Genomic DNA, 14,102 nt, shown 5'->3' on the forward strand with positions numbered 1-14,102 from the left:
GAAACAAATAAAAAAAACTGTCACAAAGCAATTCTTTGTTATACTCTTTATTAAAATAGCGTTCAGTGATCAAAAACCCCCATGCGAACCATTTAGTAAATTTTCATAAATTTACATTGACATTTTTACAGAGCATAGCAGAGCAGTACACACGATAGGTACAGTATAAAGTCTAATGTTTCATAGATCAAAACGAACTCCACGTTAAGTGTAATAAAATTTTAACAACCACACGTGTATTTTAACCAAAAGTGAGCAAGAAATCATTTTAAACATTCAGCGAATGCCCACCAGATGTCACTAGATCTCCAGAGGACACGTTGAGTTCAATTTACACAGAAAATAGGAAGACGTATTCCGGTTATTGCTTCTGTTGTTAAACATACATTCTGCGCATTGAAGCCGAGAGATTCTAGTGGAAACACGAGGGCCAGCTGTGGCTTGTGAGTTGGACTCGGCAGAAAGGGCTGTGGGATTGGACTCTTGGCAACAGGCTGCAACTGCTCAAACACCCAGCTGGGTAAACAGTGACTCAAGGAATACACAGTTTGTTCCCCATTATCTCACCTCACTGAATCAAATGAGAAAAACGTATCATTATTACAAATGTTAAAAAGTAGCACAAATTGTTGTTTTTTTTTTAAGAAAACAGGAAAGCGGTAGCAGGCCAGTAAACACAATTTAGTCTTTTTTAAAACTTGAGTAACATCCGTTTCATTCTGCGGAAAGGGAAATTCTATCTTTAAAAGATCAGAATTCAGAAGAAAATGCACACAGAATTAGTAATGAAGTAATGAATCAAACTGAATGGTGACAGTGAGATTGCAGAGAGATTAAAGCCTGTGCACCAACATCTCCTGTCACCAGTTTTCAGATCAGTTCTCACAGCAGGACAGCAGAGCCCACGTGATTTTCACCTTGGGGATATACGACTGATCCTAGCGAACCCACACATTACAGACTTACATTAGATGAATTCCCAGATTTTTAGGATATTTTTCACACTAGTTCAGGGTATTTTAATTTTGTAAATTAAGACTGAAGAAGAAACAAAAAAATAATGATTAACAGCCAAAAAGAAGCCAGAATCATAATATAGTACTCAAGCTTTAAAGCTTCATTTTCAATGACAGGCCATATCATACAGGAATTTGATTCCATATTCTTTTAGAAGAGTGCGAAAACGTGATTTCTGTTAGTACGATAACATTTATGAATTCCTTAAGGCAGTTTCATCCCACTCAACAGCAGCCCAGATCAAGAGCCCTTTCTGCTGTACGCGGTCACTCTGCACACCACCCCCCCATGAGGCCTCAGTGTTCCTGTGTCCATTATCCCGTACGGCTGTCCTGGGACCAGCTGGAACTCAAACCTCTGGAGCAACTTCGCCATCACAACCTTAGCCTCCATCTGTGCAAGAAAATAAAATCTTCATCAGGACTGCTGGGATGGGGGATGAAGCAAGATGAGGTCCTAGAACACAGCCATTAGGTGGGTACTCCTTACTTGTTGGGCTGATGGCAAAAACAATTCTGATGGCGAGTAAACAGGGAAACTCAAGGCAAACTTTTCAAGCAAAAAGTTTCAAGAATGTGGATGGAATTTCAAAATCAATGCAGTACACCACACATCTTCCTGAAGACAGAAGCGTCACCAAGCAAAATATGAAAGCAATTTTATGCCCATAAAAAAGTACTAGCTTTTCATATACTGCATATTCTCAGAATTTTCCCAAAGGGTACCAAAACCTACAGTGCTTGAAAAGAAAACTCCAGCTTTCAAAGCTTTAAATTCACATGAAACTGATTTTTTATTTCTGAACGTTCCCCTTGCAAATGCAGCCATTTCATTAATTAAGGAATAGCTGTACTGTGATCAATTATGGTGATGTAATAAGACTACAGTGTCTGTCATGACTGCTGCATGTTTCTGCTTTGTCTATCAGTTAAACTTTGCAGAATTGAACTGGCAACTTTCTCTCTCTCCCTCACACCTGAAGAAGGCTCCTCAGCTGATATGCAATATTTCTTTTCCTTTCATGGAATGAGCCTTAACTTGTTCCCTTGCAGCCTGCGCATGCTGACGCTGCTCCTAATTCAAACCTAAACTGACGTCCACCTCTTTACCTGAACCCCCAACCCAGAAAGCAGGAAGCCTCACCTGAGAGAAGACTTGTCCCAGGCAGGAGCGATGGCCCAGCGCAAAGGGAAAGTAGCAGAAGTACGGCCTAAAATAAAAAGGCACACTCTTAGCATCATTCCATTATTTATTTAAATAGCAAGGACTTGTCTTTTTATTCCAATCATCTCTCAATTACCCACCAGCACCACTGACTGCCTCGATAATACAAATAGGAATTTTATTCCGTTTTAGGCTACGATGCACAGAAAACCTAAAGGATCCGGATAATCCAGGACCTGAGTTAAAAGACTTAAGAGTGTAATCAACAATAAGACAATTTTATCCAACATCCTTTCCATCGTGCTCAAACCTCAACACATTTAGAAATGTACACGTGGGAGGGCCAGTGTTCATTCAGAAATCTAATCACGCTCTTTGTCCACATTTGGTCACTGTTGCAGGACCTGTACAGGTGTATCTCACTTCCAGGTAAGAGCTTGTTTCAGTGCAGTGATTAACTGTACAGGTTCGTGTGAAATTCAAGCACAATAGGACAGGGAAACGGGAGGGGGGATGTACATGGACTTACTTTGGAGCATCTGGATGAAATCTGTCTGGGTCAAATTTCAAGGGGTCTTTAAAAAACTTCTCCATTCTTCCCATGATATAAGTGTTCAGCTGTTAAACACAAGAAGTACCACAGTAAACACGAACATGCAAGGGAGAAAGCCGTCTGAACTACCCCATGCTTCCGCCTGCTAGTCCCACACTCTGCTGTAGCTCCTGCTGCACTCTGGTCACTAGTTCCAGAAACAGGGCAGATGTGAGAGGAGGACATTGGGATGTGCTCCTTGCCTGGCTGCATTAGGCAGGACACGTCCGAGCGGGTCAGTTTCTGCAGTGCACACACACACAGTGCTCAGTGCCACACAGCAGCAACCCTTTGCATGAACACATGCAAAATATTCTCTAGTATCGATACATACTGAGCAGCAAAAGAAACTGACCAAAGCGCATGTTTTTTTTAAAAAAGGAGATAGATTTTGATGCTCAGTATATTGTAATAGACAATAGAAGAGGATGCAGGATTGGTTCAGACACCAATTGTAATAAATAAGGGTATACACAAGGTCAAATTAAAGTTTAAAAATAAGGGCCTCATACCAGCTTACCTGGAAAGAAAATTGCTAAGAGTCAAATAATACAACAGCAGTCAGGGAGTGTTGAGCGTATTCACACAGATTCTATTCTCCTGGCTCAGTGCAGTTTCAGAACAAAAGAACAGGTAATAACTTAACAGACACTTAGGTCTATTTACAAAACAACAAAAACACCAAGCACAGTGATTATTTACAAATAATTGGATTCAGCATGATTTCCTTGGTCCTGCCTTTTCCAGACAGCTCAGCTTCAGCTAAGTCTCCACCATACTGGGTCTCTGTGTGTCAGACATACTGCATGTGTCCCTTTCAGATGCTGCAGGGATCTAAGAAATATTAAGGCATAAGGGCTTGGCTGTGCAATAATCCCTAGAGAGACCAGCAACGGTATGCACAGACTTCAGTTTCTTTTATTTCCTGGCTTTTGTTTCTGTGTCAAGCTCTGGTTTCATGCTTCATCTTTGAACAATTGGGAACATAAATGGGGAATGAGACCCGATAAACCAACTTGTTACAACCGCAAGGAAGACCTACCGTCACAGAAGCCCCTCCAGGAATGAAAATCCCTTCAATGACCGAGTCCTCAGCAATCCACCGAGACGTGCCGGGGCCAGGGGGGTACAGCCTCAGAGACTCCTTCAAGACCTGTGGCGGTGCCCAGAGGAAAATCCGCAGTATTGAGGTGGGATCCGCCTACAGTACATACCGTACCCACACAGCCATATCACCCTGCAACTCACAACTGGCAACCCACTGAATCCTAAGTACCTGGATGGGGGACCTCCTGGGAAAACGAAGGTTGCTGCTGGAAGAGGTGTTAGTGAGGCCAGCAGGGGGCACTCACCCTGCGGTCCATGTGGGTCCTAATTCCCCAGTATAGTGATGGGGACACTATACTGTAAACAGGCGCCGTCCTTCGGATGAGACGTAAAACTGAGGTCCTGACTCTCTGTGGTCATTAAAAATCCCAGGGCGTTTCTCGAAAAGAGTAGGGGTGTAACCCCGGTATCCTGGTCAAATTTCCCATTGGCCCTTACCAATCATGGCCTCCTAATAATCCCCATTTATGAACTGGCTTCATTTCTCTGCTCTCCTCCCCACTGAAAGCTGGTGTGTGGTGAGCGTTCTGGGGCACTATGGCTGCCGTCGCATCATCCAGGTGGATGCTGCACATTGGTGGTGGTGGAGGGGATCCCCATTACCTGTAAAGCGCTTTGAGTGGAGTGTCCAGAAAAGCGCTATATAAGTGTAAGCAATTATTATTATTATTCACACACGGACTCTGTACGCCCAAAATCAATGTCTCTCGTTCACCTACCTGGGTCAAGTACGTTAACTTTCCAAGGTCTTCATAATCTATCTCTCGCTTTGAGCCAAGCACATCATCAATCTCATTTCTGAGCCTGAAATGAAAAGATTTAACTTTCCAGCACCCTTTCTGGTTTTCTTCCTTACAAACACTGCACTTGCATCAAGGCTTCTGTGCACAGGCAGCAGCTCACCTTTTTGTTATCTCTGGCTGTCTTGTTAGCTCCATTATTGTAAAGGCAATTTGATTGGCTGTCGTTTCTTGCCCTTAGGAAAAAAATAATAATTTAATATGTCATTTTCTTGCAGTTCTTAGGGTTGTGGTAATTTCCTATTAATATAATTATAATAAAGGATGTGGCCTGATAAATATTTGGTTCATATATACCGTAAGAAGGTAGTTTTAAAAAATCTAATACAAGAACTGCCAGAGAATGAGAAAGGCTACAATTCTCACCGGCTACAAAAAATGTTACGAAGTTGTCCAGCATTTGCTCATCATCGTAGTCTCCATGTTCCTCTAAAACAGAAAAAAATGGATTTAATTTAAAACTTAAAGAGAAATACAAAAACATGATCATTAATGTCTTTCTTTGCAATCCATTATGCTAAATGTATTACATGTGAGTGACTGAATGCGAGAATTTCTGTTCTAGTTCCTTTTCAGGCTCATACAAACTGAGCCAAATCACTGCTCCTTTTCAAAAGGGCAAATAAATCACGTGTAAACCTTTTCAATCAGTGCTGCCCCTCCTTCCAGGGTACAAGGCAATAGCATAAAAAGGAATCTGCAAATGTATTCCCCTACCTGTAAGGAAAAAGTGATCACTTCAAGTATAAAAATGCATTAGACCCACTCAGACTTATTTATGCTTGAGCAGCTCCTAGCATAACTCCAGTCACCCAGGGACCTAACCCTTCCCCTTGTGAGTCTAACAGCTGCACAGGTAAAGATGAACTATTTATACAATGAGGTACCTCAGAGTTTAACCATATCAAATTCTGTTATCTAAGCATCCTTAGTGGCCTCCTGTTCAAACACTACCACAGAACCTTACAACAAGGGGCTGCGTACCCACACCACAACGGGCTGTGCAAACCTCAAACCTGTGTTCTTTTTCTCTTTTATTTCATTCAGGCAATGAATTGGTTAGAAGTTGTTTCTATGGAGTGCCAAATGCACTAGTTTTGTAATTATTTTCTAATATGTGTTATTTTGGAAAGCTGGTATTTGATATCTATTTACAAGTAAGCGTGCAATCTAATTTTTCTTCTGGACTTCTAAGAATGCTATTTTCAGAAAACCTAACAATTAATTATACACACAGTTACAGCTTCAGTGCACGAAGCACATTTCAGACACTGATTTTCTTGTCAGCTTCTTCTCCTGCAAGTGAGACCAAAGCATTATCTCTGCCAAAGATAAAAAACAAAAATACTCACAGAGACACTGGATTACTTTGTGCTGTCTGAATTTTTACCCTGAAGACAATTAGAGCATTTTGACAAGCTGGCTTCTGATCGAATGGTTCCTTCTAAAAACATTTTTTTTATTTTAACTTTTTCACAAGACAAAGATACTGCTAAGATACCTGCAAAGGGATTTATAATTAAAAGATGCACCTGTTTAGAATTTGTTAGCTGTCTGAGTGTTTGATGAAACTAGATGAGCTAGGAGGGCCTCCTCTGCTCCTTATAAAAACCAGCAAACGAGCGTACTCCTGGATGGACTCGCCTGCACTCTCCAGAATCCGAGTTAAGATGTCTCGAGGAACGTCCTCCCCAGCTCTCACTGCTTGCTTCCTCTTTTCAATGCACTCCCTTCCAGTCCTGCGAAGCAGCACTGCAGAGTCTTCCACTTCTTTTATAAATTTCCAGTTCCAAGGAAAAAACTAGGGAAAGAGGGAAAAATGGGATTACCTTTCTTTTCCAGAGAAAGGTAAGGTTGCTGCTGGAAGAGGTGTTAGTGGGGCCATTAGGGGGCAGCCACCCTGCAGTCGGTGTGGGTCCTGCTGTTAAATTTTCAGAGGGCAGAATGTTATTTCCATATTCTTTATAAAACTGTAGGAAATGGACTGATGACAGACCTCGATCATGACCCCTGCTACAAACAGCACAGATTTATTTTGCTTACAGCTATTGAACTGTTGATGAGCTTTCTGTCTTGATGTTTTCTAATTATAATTAAACTAAAAACGAACTAAAACTAATTTTATTTTGAGACACTTGTTTTGATCCCATTTTCCCCATTTTAGTAATCTGCGGTACAAAAAGATGTTCCTGATAATGTTAGATAGATTGATATTTTGCTTAAACATCAATAATATGAAAATCATTGCAAGATTTTGCATTGCAATCTGGTGATCGCATTTTCTCAAAGCAGTCAGGAGTAAGTTTATACGCTGTAGATTTTAGAACCATACTTCCTCCTTTACAAAGATGAGTAAAACATCTGTCTCCTACCTTCATAAAAGGGTTTCTTACGTAGCGCACCATTCCTTTCAAACACAAAGATATAGCTCTTGGAAAAGGGGTGGTGTCATCATCCAGCAAATTCAACTCCATTCCAAATGCTGTCTGTACAAAAAATAGCAATGGAAAAGGTTTGTTTCACGAAGGGTTAAGAAGTCGACCTTGAGGGAATGGGTGTTTGGCGAGACGGGGGAAGTGGCGCTGTACAGACACATGGGCAGCGTGGTGACCAACCGTGGTAATGACGTCCAGTGTCACGCGGTTGACCAGGTGGTGCATGTTGGCGTGTTCCTGTGTCTCAGCCTTTTCCTGCAGCTTCTCCATGAGGCACTCAGCTTTTTCATTGAAGGTGCCCATGAGCCCCTTCAGGTATCTGCCACACAGCAGGAGAAATCACAGCCTGAATCCCCAAACTGGTCCAACCATGTGTACATTTCATACATGTGACTGGATCAGCTTGCATATTTTGTCGAATGGCCAATTCGTGGTATTCTACTACCGCTACCAATACTAAAAAACTAGCATTGCTATCCAAGCGATGACACAGATGCTGCATTTGAATTCAAGCAGCATCCCGTTGGATGAGGATGACGGCGCCAATTCTAGCGAGCCCAGCTCGTTACCCTCTGTGCAGTCCGAGGTGCTGAGATACAGACACCAGAGCACACCTCCCGAACTTTCATTACATGCATGGCCTGTCCTGCACTTCCCATACACTCACTCTTGCATGCTTTCCCACATACAAGGGCAGAGTGGTGGCACTGTGGCTCAGGATCTGTGCCTGTGGCCTGAAGGATGCCAGTTCAAATCCTGCGGCTGGCAGAGGAATCCTACTCTGTTGGGACCTTGAGCAAGGCCCTTAACCCCAGCTGCTCCAGGGGTGCTATATAAATGGCTGACCCTGTGCTCTGACCCCAAGCTTCTCTCTCCCTGTCTGTGTCTCATGGAGAGCAAGCTGGGGTTTGCAAAAGGATGAATTCCTAATGAAAGAAATTATATATGGCCAATAAAGTGATCTAATCTTATCTTACATATCCGGTCCATGTTTCAGACGTTCAAGGCCCATTCCTCTACACACTGTGCAGAAAGTGTCCGGTCCGCAAGCGCGTATCTTCATTACACTTTCCACTGCCCCTTGAACCCACATGGAAGCACACTTTACTCTGCCACTGGAACTATACTTGTACCATGGACTAGTTGTGCGTTATTTATGTTTACCATAGAACATCATCACAAGGTTTTTTTTATTTTTTCACAATACATTGTAAAATACATTACAGATATCTGCTACAAAAACACTTCTTGTGAAAAAGGTTTGTCCTCCCTGTGCTGCATTCCAGCATGTGGAATTGGAGTGGATATATAAGAGGAAGGAAGGATGACACCAGAGGGGGACTCACGAGTTGCTGAAGGCACTGTCCATAACTCTGCGCTGTTTGTACCAGTGGTCATGATCCGGGTCAGTCAGCAACCCATTACCTAAAAACCTACAGAGAACATTGCATGTAGATCATTCTCCGCCATCAAGAACTTCAAATTAGTATAGTATTTCAAGAAATCATAAGGATTGTGTTATCCAAGTGTTTTGTATTTAATTTACTTTTCAAATATTCTTTGAACTTTACGTAATCATTGCGCAGAAATTCTTATTGAGACTTGGGGCAATTTGACATCTTAGAGATTGTGTTAAAAATAAAAAAATGTTTCATTCTTTGTAAATTTAATGGCTAGCATCAGTTGGTGTTTCCATAAAAAAATAATTCTGCTTTCTAATTTAGTACTTATGAGTAATGGAATATCCTTTTCATTCTAGCAGGATAATCAGCATTTAATTTTAAATTGAAAATATTCAGCCTTTAAGGTCTTTCAGGTAGATTACTTTCTGTTCTTTCAAAGCGGAATAAAGATTTTAGTTTCTTTTCTTTGCAGGTAATTGGACAAAATATTTCTCTTGGTTAAAGATGTGAATTACTGCAAGTTAAAAGTCAGCGTAGGTTTATATGAAGATAACACAGGGGTGGTTATACACCAGTGAGCCACATAAATATTGGTTAAAGATTCTGATCTTATTGTAATCTGGAGTCAAGACAGTGGAAATTAAGCAGTTTTCCCCATGACATAGGTGCTGGGAGTGTGAAATGCAAGCAGCAGAGCACACTTCATTAGCTCTTCAGACGTTACAACGTGAGGGAATTCTCTAAATTTACGTAGGATGAAACCTGAATAACTCTGACGCCATTGAAGTCAGCCATTGTGTGCGCTCGACTGGGTCTCTACACAGGCCACAGCAGTTAGCGTCTCATTCTCTGCAAATGCAGTGTCAAATGAAGTTTGTAAAAACTTTTTCCAAAGAAAATGCATGTTGTGGTTTGCAAACTGACATTTAATGCTTTCATTAAGCAATGCATCTTTGCCCTCTTCCACAAGAGTACCTTTTCCGAAACAAATAAAACAGACGTTTATAGGCGACTGGATCCTTAGGATACTTTGGAGACATCAGAAGTTCCTGAATAATGACATCAGTAACAGCATTTGTTAACGTATGCATTATTAACAAACAGTTGTTAAGACGACTGCAGGAATTTTCAGCATCAAAAATACAAATTTTCAAAAGAAAGACTATATGATAAAAATGCCTAAAGCACAAGCAAATGAAATATACGTGACACTGCAAGCATTTAAAAAGATGCTTTTAAAATCATACTCCTCAGAGATCTAAACACCGAGGAGCAGCACACTCGAGAAGATTGATGCAATTATATTATGCACTCCTTGTTTGTCAGTGTGCACATGAACACATTTAGAGCTGTCGAAAAATATCATACTCTGACGGCTTTACCTTCACTGCTTCCGGGCTGGTGACGGTCAGCATGACCGTGTGAAGAAAGTTGATGCGATAGACAGGTCCGTACTTTTCCGCCCTAACAATGATAAATGTTTGTGACATGCATGCTGATCTACATGTGAGTCTACTGAAAGCACACAAGACAATAAAATATCTGAACTACTCTCTGAAATATCAGGAAAGTTATGTTTGCTCACCATTCAAGGAACTGGTCATGTACCACTCTGCAGTCCTCAAACTTTTTGTTTAGTGTGTAGGAATGTCCCAGAAGAAAGCTGTACAAAGATGGAAAACAGAAATAGGTTAAAGATCAACAGGAAGGACACAAAACTGGCTGATCTGTAAAGCAGTGCCGATAAAGTACTAATGATACTAGTACTTTACACTGCACGACACCCATCAAAACATCTCAAAACTAAGGTTGCTGCTGGAAGAGGTGTTAGTGGGGCCAGCAGGGGGCGCTCACCCTGCAGTTCATGTGGGTCCTAATGCCCCAGTATAGTGATGGGGACACTATACTGTAAACAGGCGCCGTCCTTCGGATGAGACGTAAAACCGACGTCCTGACTCTCTGTGGTCATTAAAAAATCCCAGGGCGTTTCTCGACGAGTAGGGGTGTAACCCCGGCGTCCTGGCCAAATTTCCCGTTGGCCCTTACCAATCATGGCCTCCTAATAATCCCCCTCTATGAATTGGCTACATTACTCTGCTCTCCTCCCCACTGATAGCTGGTGTGTGGTGAGTGTTCTGGCGCACTATGGCTGCCGTCGCATCATCCAGGTGGATGCTGCACACTGGTGGTGGTGGAGGGGATCCCCATTACCTGTAAAGCGCTTTGAGTGGAGTGTCCACAAAAGCGCTATATAAGTGTAAGCAATTATTATTATTATTATTATAAAATTTCTTCCCAGTTACAGTATGTCATTTCTATCGAGGAGGATTTGAGATTGCAGGGTTTAATTTAGGACTAAGTTGTGTGAAAGAGTAAATGTGAGGAGAAATACAATGTAACAGGATGAAGAAAAGATCTGAATAACATTTTATGCAAAATAATTAACAAAAACGCAGACTAGATGAGCAAATGCCCAGCTGAGCGAATAAGTTTGTTCTAGTCAGTATGAGTGAGGAGCAGACTTTATGGAGGTCGAGCAACCTGTACTGTGTATGGGAGGTGCCCGCTCAGAGTGCAACACTATCCTGGCACGGAGGGCACGAGGGGGAAACTGGTGGCAGGAAATTCCGCGGCACACCGGGGTACCCCGATACTCCGACACCCAGCAGGGTCTACCCACTTCTTACTGGTCACTGCCTCGTCTTGCTCTCCATGCGCTTAACTGGAGTTATGTAACCAGTTAACACGGAGAAATAAGTCTGGACTGTGTATGAAATACGACCCCTTTGTAAACTGCAAAATTACTTGAACGTTATGAATTTAAAGAAAAAAAAAGGTCAGGTTTTGCTTTAAATCGCAACTTTTGTTGAAGTTGCACAGGATTTAAGGTCTATCGGCTCCAACTCCCGGCAAGCACGTAAACTAAAATCCCTTGATACAACAGGCACAGGAAAACTAACGGGGGTAGTTAACTAGGTCACACAAAAACCGACGCCATTATTCTAATACGAAACGGGCGTGTCTTTGTGTTTAGATAGATACTTTATTGATCCCGTGAGGGAAATTGCAGTGCAACAGCAGCTTAACACAGACAACACAGCCACAGTGTAACGAATTATATAATAATAGTACAATACATACAATACAATACAAGAGTTACTCACAGTCCGGACACACAAAGATATAATACGGACATGTGAAAGGTGATCTGACAGCAGCGTTTCTAAAGCCGTTGGAACAGAAAATCGGAGAGTCCAGAAACCCTCAAACGTTTAGGGTAATCTTTCGTTGCATTTATTTATTTGTAATTTTAGCAAATGATGACTCTTTGCGTAACTGGACGAAAGGGACTCACCTGTCCCTCGGCGGCCCGGGTATGTGATCAAACTTCATGTGAATGTATTTCACATAGAGACAATACAGAATAAAAGCGCAGAGCAACAGGAAGAACAGATACAGAAGAACGCTGGACACGCACTGCGCGACACTACTCAGTAAAGCCATGGCTGTTGTAAGTGTAACACGGAGAGCTCTCCTTGTCCTCGGTTCGTTTCTGCTTTGCAGTAGTGACCTTTAGAACTCTTTGAAAAACAATTCCGCCTGGCAACGTTATCTTTCCGGGATCATGGTGCTGGGTGCTGCTGCTCTGACAGGGAATCGTAGGATAGTATAAACCGAATCGCTTCAGGAACACGACCGATATGAAGTTAAAGCGCGGTAACGCGAAAACAGGAAAACAATGTATAAAAGTGAAGATATTCTTCCACACATTATTTGTTTTTCAAGACATTATATAATAATTAAATGCAGTAAAAAGATATGTCGTAATACTGGATTTGAATGGTTAATGATTTACTGCATTCAAATATGGGTGCTCCACGGTCTATATAGTCGCAGGGTTCACGTGGGTATGCGCCCCCACAGTCGGGGACTCGAACCCGGGCCTCCCGTGTCACTCAACAGGGACCCGTCCCCGGCGAAGGGCTATCCCATCCCACTGCTGACACCCAATGTAACGCACCGGGGGTTCAGGCGGGCGCCCTTGCCGCATTAGGTCGGCCGTAAGCGTTACAGTATAAACCGAATCGCTTCAGGAACACGACCGATATGAAGTTAAAGCGCGGTAACGCGAAAACAGGAAAACAATGTATAAAAGTGAAGATATTCTTCCACACATTATTTGTTTTTTAAGACATTATATACATTATATATATACGTGGCTTAACATTCGACCCACATGTACAGCATACTGTCAAAACATCTTTTTTTCACCTTAGAAATATCGCAAGACTACGCCCTATGCTATCATTAACTGTGGCTGAAAAGCTGATCAACATATTTGTATTCTCTCGAATTGACTACTGCAATGCTCTGCTCCCTGGGGTATCTAAATCTACTCTGAACAAGCTGCAGTATGTCCAAAATTCAGCAGCCAGAATCCTGACCAGATCTAGTGCAAGTGTTCACATTACTCCTATCCTGGAGTCCTTGCACTGGCTTCCGGTCAAATTCCGCGTAGACTTTAAAATCCTCATGCTCACCTACAAGGCTTTACATGGCTTGGCACCTCAATACCTGTCTGAACTTTTATCGCCCTACTCCCCACCTCGCAACCTCCGCTCTTCAAATTCTGCCCTCCTTACTGTCCCCCAAGCCCGTCTACATTGTATGGGCGACAGGGCCTTCTCCTGCTATGCCCCCAAGCTCTGGAACTCCTTGCCCAAGGATATTAGAGAGTCACCTTCTCTAAACTCCTTCAAATCCAGACTCAAAACCCTCCTTTTCAGAAAAGCCTTTACTTAACTGGTTCCATTCTTCACCCCTCTGCTCTTCTTAATACCATCTTCCACGGTCTCCTCTATTGTTATTGTTGTATTGCTGTAATTATAATTGTGTCCTGTCTTGTGAAATTTTCTTATTTATTGTTGTAGTCTTCTTATTTATTGTTATTGTCATCCTGTAAAGCGCTTTGAGAAGCCACCTTTAAAGGCGCTATATAAAATAAAGTTTATTATTATTATTATTATTATTATACAAATTAAATGCAGTAAAAAGATATGTCGTAATACTGGATTTGAATGGTTAATGATTTACTGCATTCAAATATGGGTGCTCCACGGTCTATATAGTCGCAGGGTTCACGTGGGTATGCGTCCCCACAGTCGGGGACTTGAACCCGGGCCTCCGGCATCACTCAACAGTAAGTGCAACACGGAGAGCTCTCCTTGTCCTCGGTTCGTTTCTGCGTTGCAGTAGTGACCTTTAGAACTCTTTGAAAAACAATTCCGCCTGGCAACGTTATCTTTCCGGGATCATGGTGCTGGGTGCTGCTGCTCTGACAGGGAATCGTAGGATAGTATAAACCGAATCGCTTCAGGAACACGACCGATATGAAGTTAAAGCGCGGTAACGCGAAAACAGGAAAACAATGTATAAAAGTGAAGATATTCTTCCACACATTATTTGTTTTTTAAGACATTATATAATAATTAAATGCAGTAAAAAGATATGTCGTAATACTGGATTTGAATGGTTAATGATTAACTGCATTCAAATATGGGTGCTCCACGGTCTATATAGTCGA

General features: G+C 42.0%; 1 protein-coding gene across 1 annotated transcript; it reads right to left on the reverse strand.

Annotated features, from left to right (window-relative positions):
* Positions 1 to 31: 31 nt before the first annotated feature.
* Positions 32 to 12,151, reverse strand: LOC148653004 (cholesterol 24-hydroxylase-like). Its single transcript, XM_088647412.1, has 15 exons — positions 11,874 to 12,151; positions 10,104 to 10,181; positions 9,901 to 9,982; positions 9,494 to 9,567; positions 8,462 to 8,548; positions 7,296 to 7,434; positions 7,053 to 7,166; positions 6,325 to 6,481; positions 5,047 to 5,109; positions 4,784 to 4,856; positions 4,600 to 4,684; positions 3,816 to 3,926; positions 2,711 to 2,799; positions 2,161 to 2,227; positions 32 to 1,410 (listed from the first exon to the last, which is right to left on the reverse strand). Exons 1-15 carry the CDS (start codon positions 12,020 to 12,022, stop codon positions 1,258 to 1,260), a joined length of 1,521 nt encoding a protein of 506 aa, XP_088503538.1. The 5' UTR covers positions 12,023 to 12,151; the 3' UTR covers positions 32 to 1,257.
* Between the last annotated feature and the right edge of the window lie 1,951 nt (positions 12,152 to 14,102).

This window comes from Lepisosteus platostomus, chromosome 10 (assembly GCF_059453375.1).
Source record: "Lepisosteus platostomus isolate fLepPlt1 chromosome 10, fLepPlt1.hap1, whole genome shotgun sequence".
Classification (NCBI taxonomy): domain Eukaryota; kingdom Metazoa; phylum Chordata; class Actinopteri; order Semionotiformes; family Lepisosteidae; genus Lepisosteus; species Lepisosteus platostomus.

Bases quoted from the DNA above. Each gene is read 5' to 3' on its own strand.
- LOC148653004 (XM_088647412.1), bottom strand. From the start codon at position 12,022: ATGGCTTTACTGAGTAGTGTCGCGCAGTGCGTGTCCAGCGTTCTTCTG. The intron at 10,182-11,873 runs GTGAGTCCCTTT...ATCTTTGTACAG, and splicing joins CCCGGGCCGCCGAGGGACAG to CTTTCTTCTGGGACATTCCT. The intron at 1,411-2,160 runs GTGAGGCTTCCT...TTTCTTGCACAG, and splicing joins TGGGACAAGTCTTCTCTCAG to ATGGAGGCTAAGGTTGTGAT.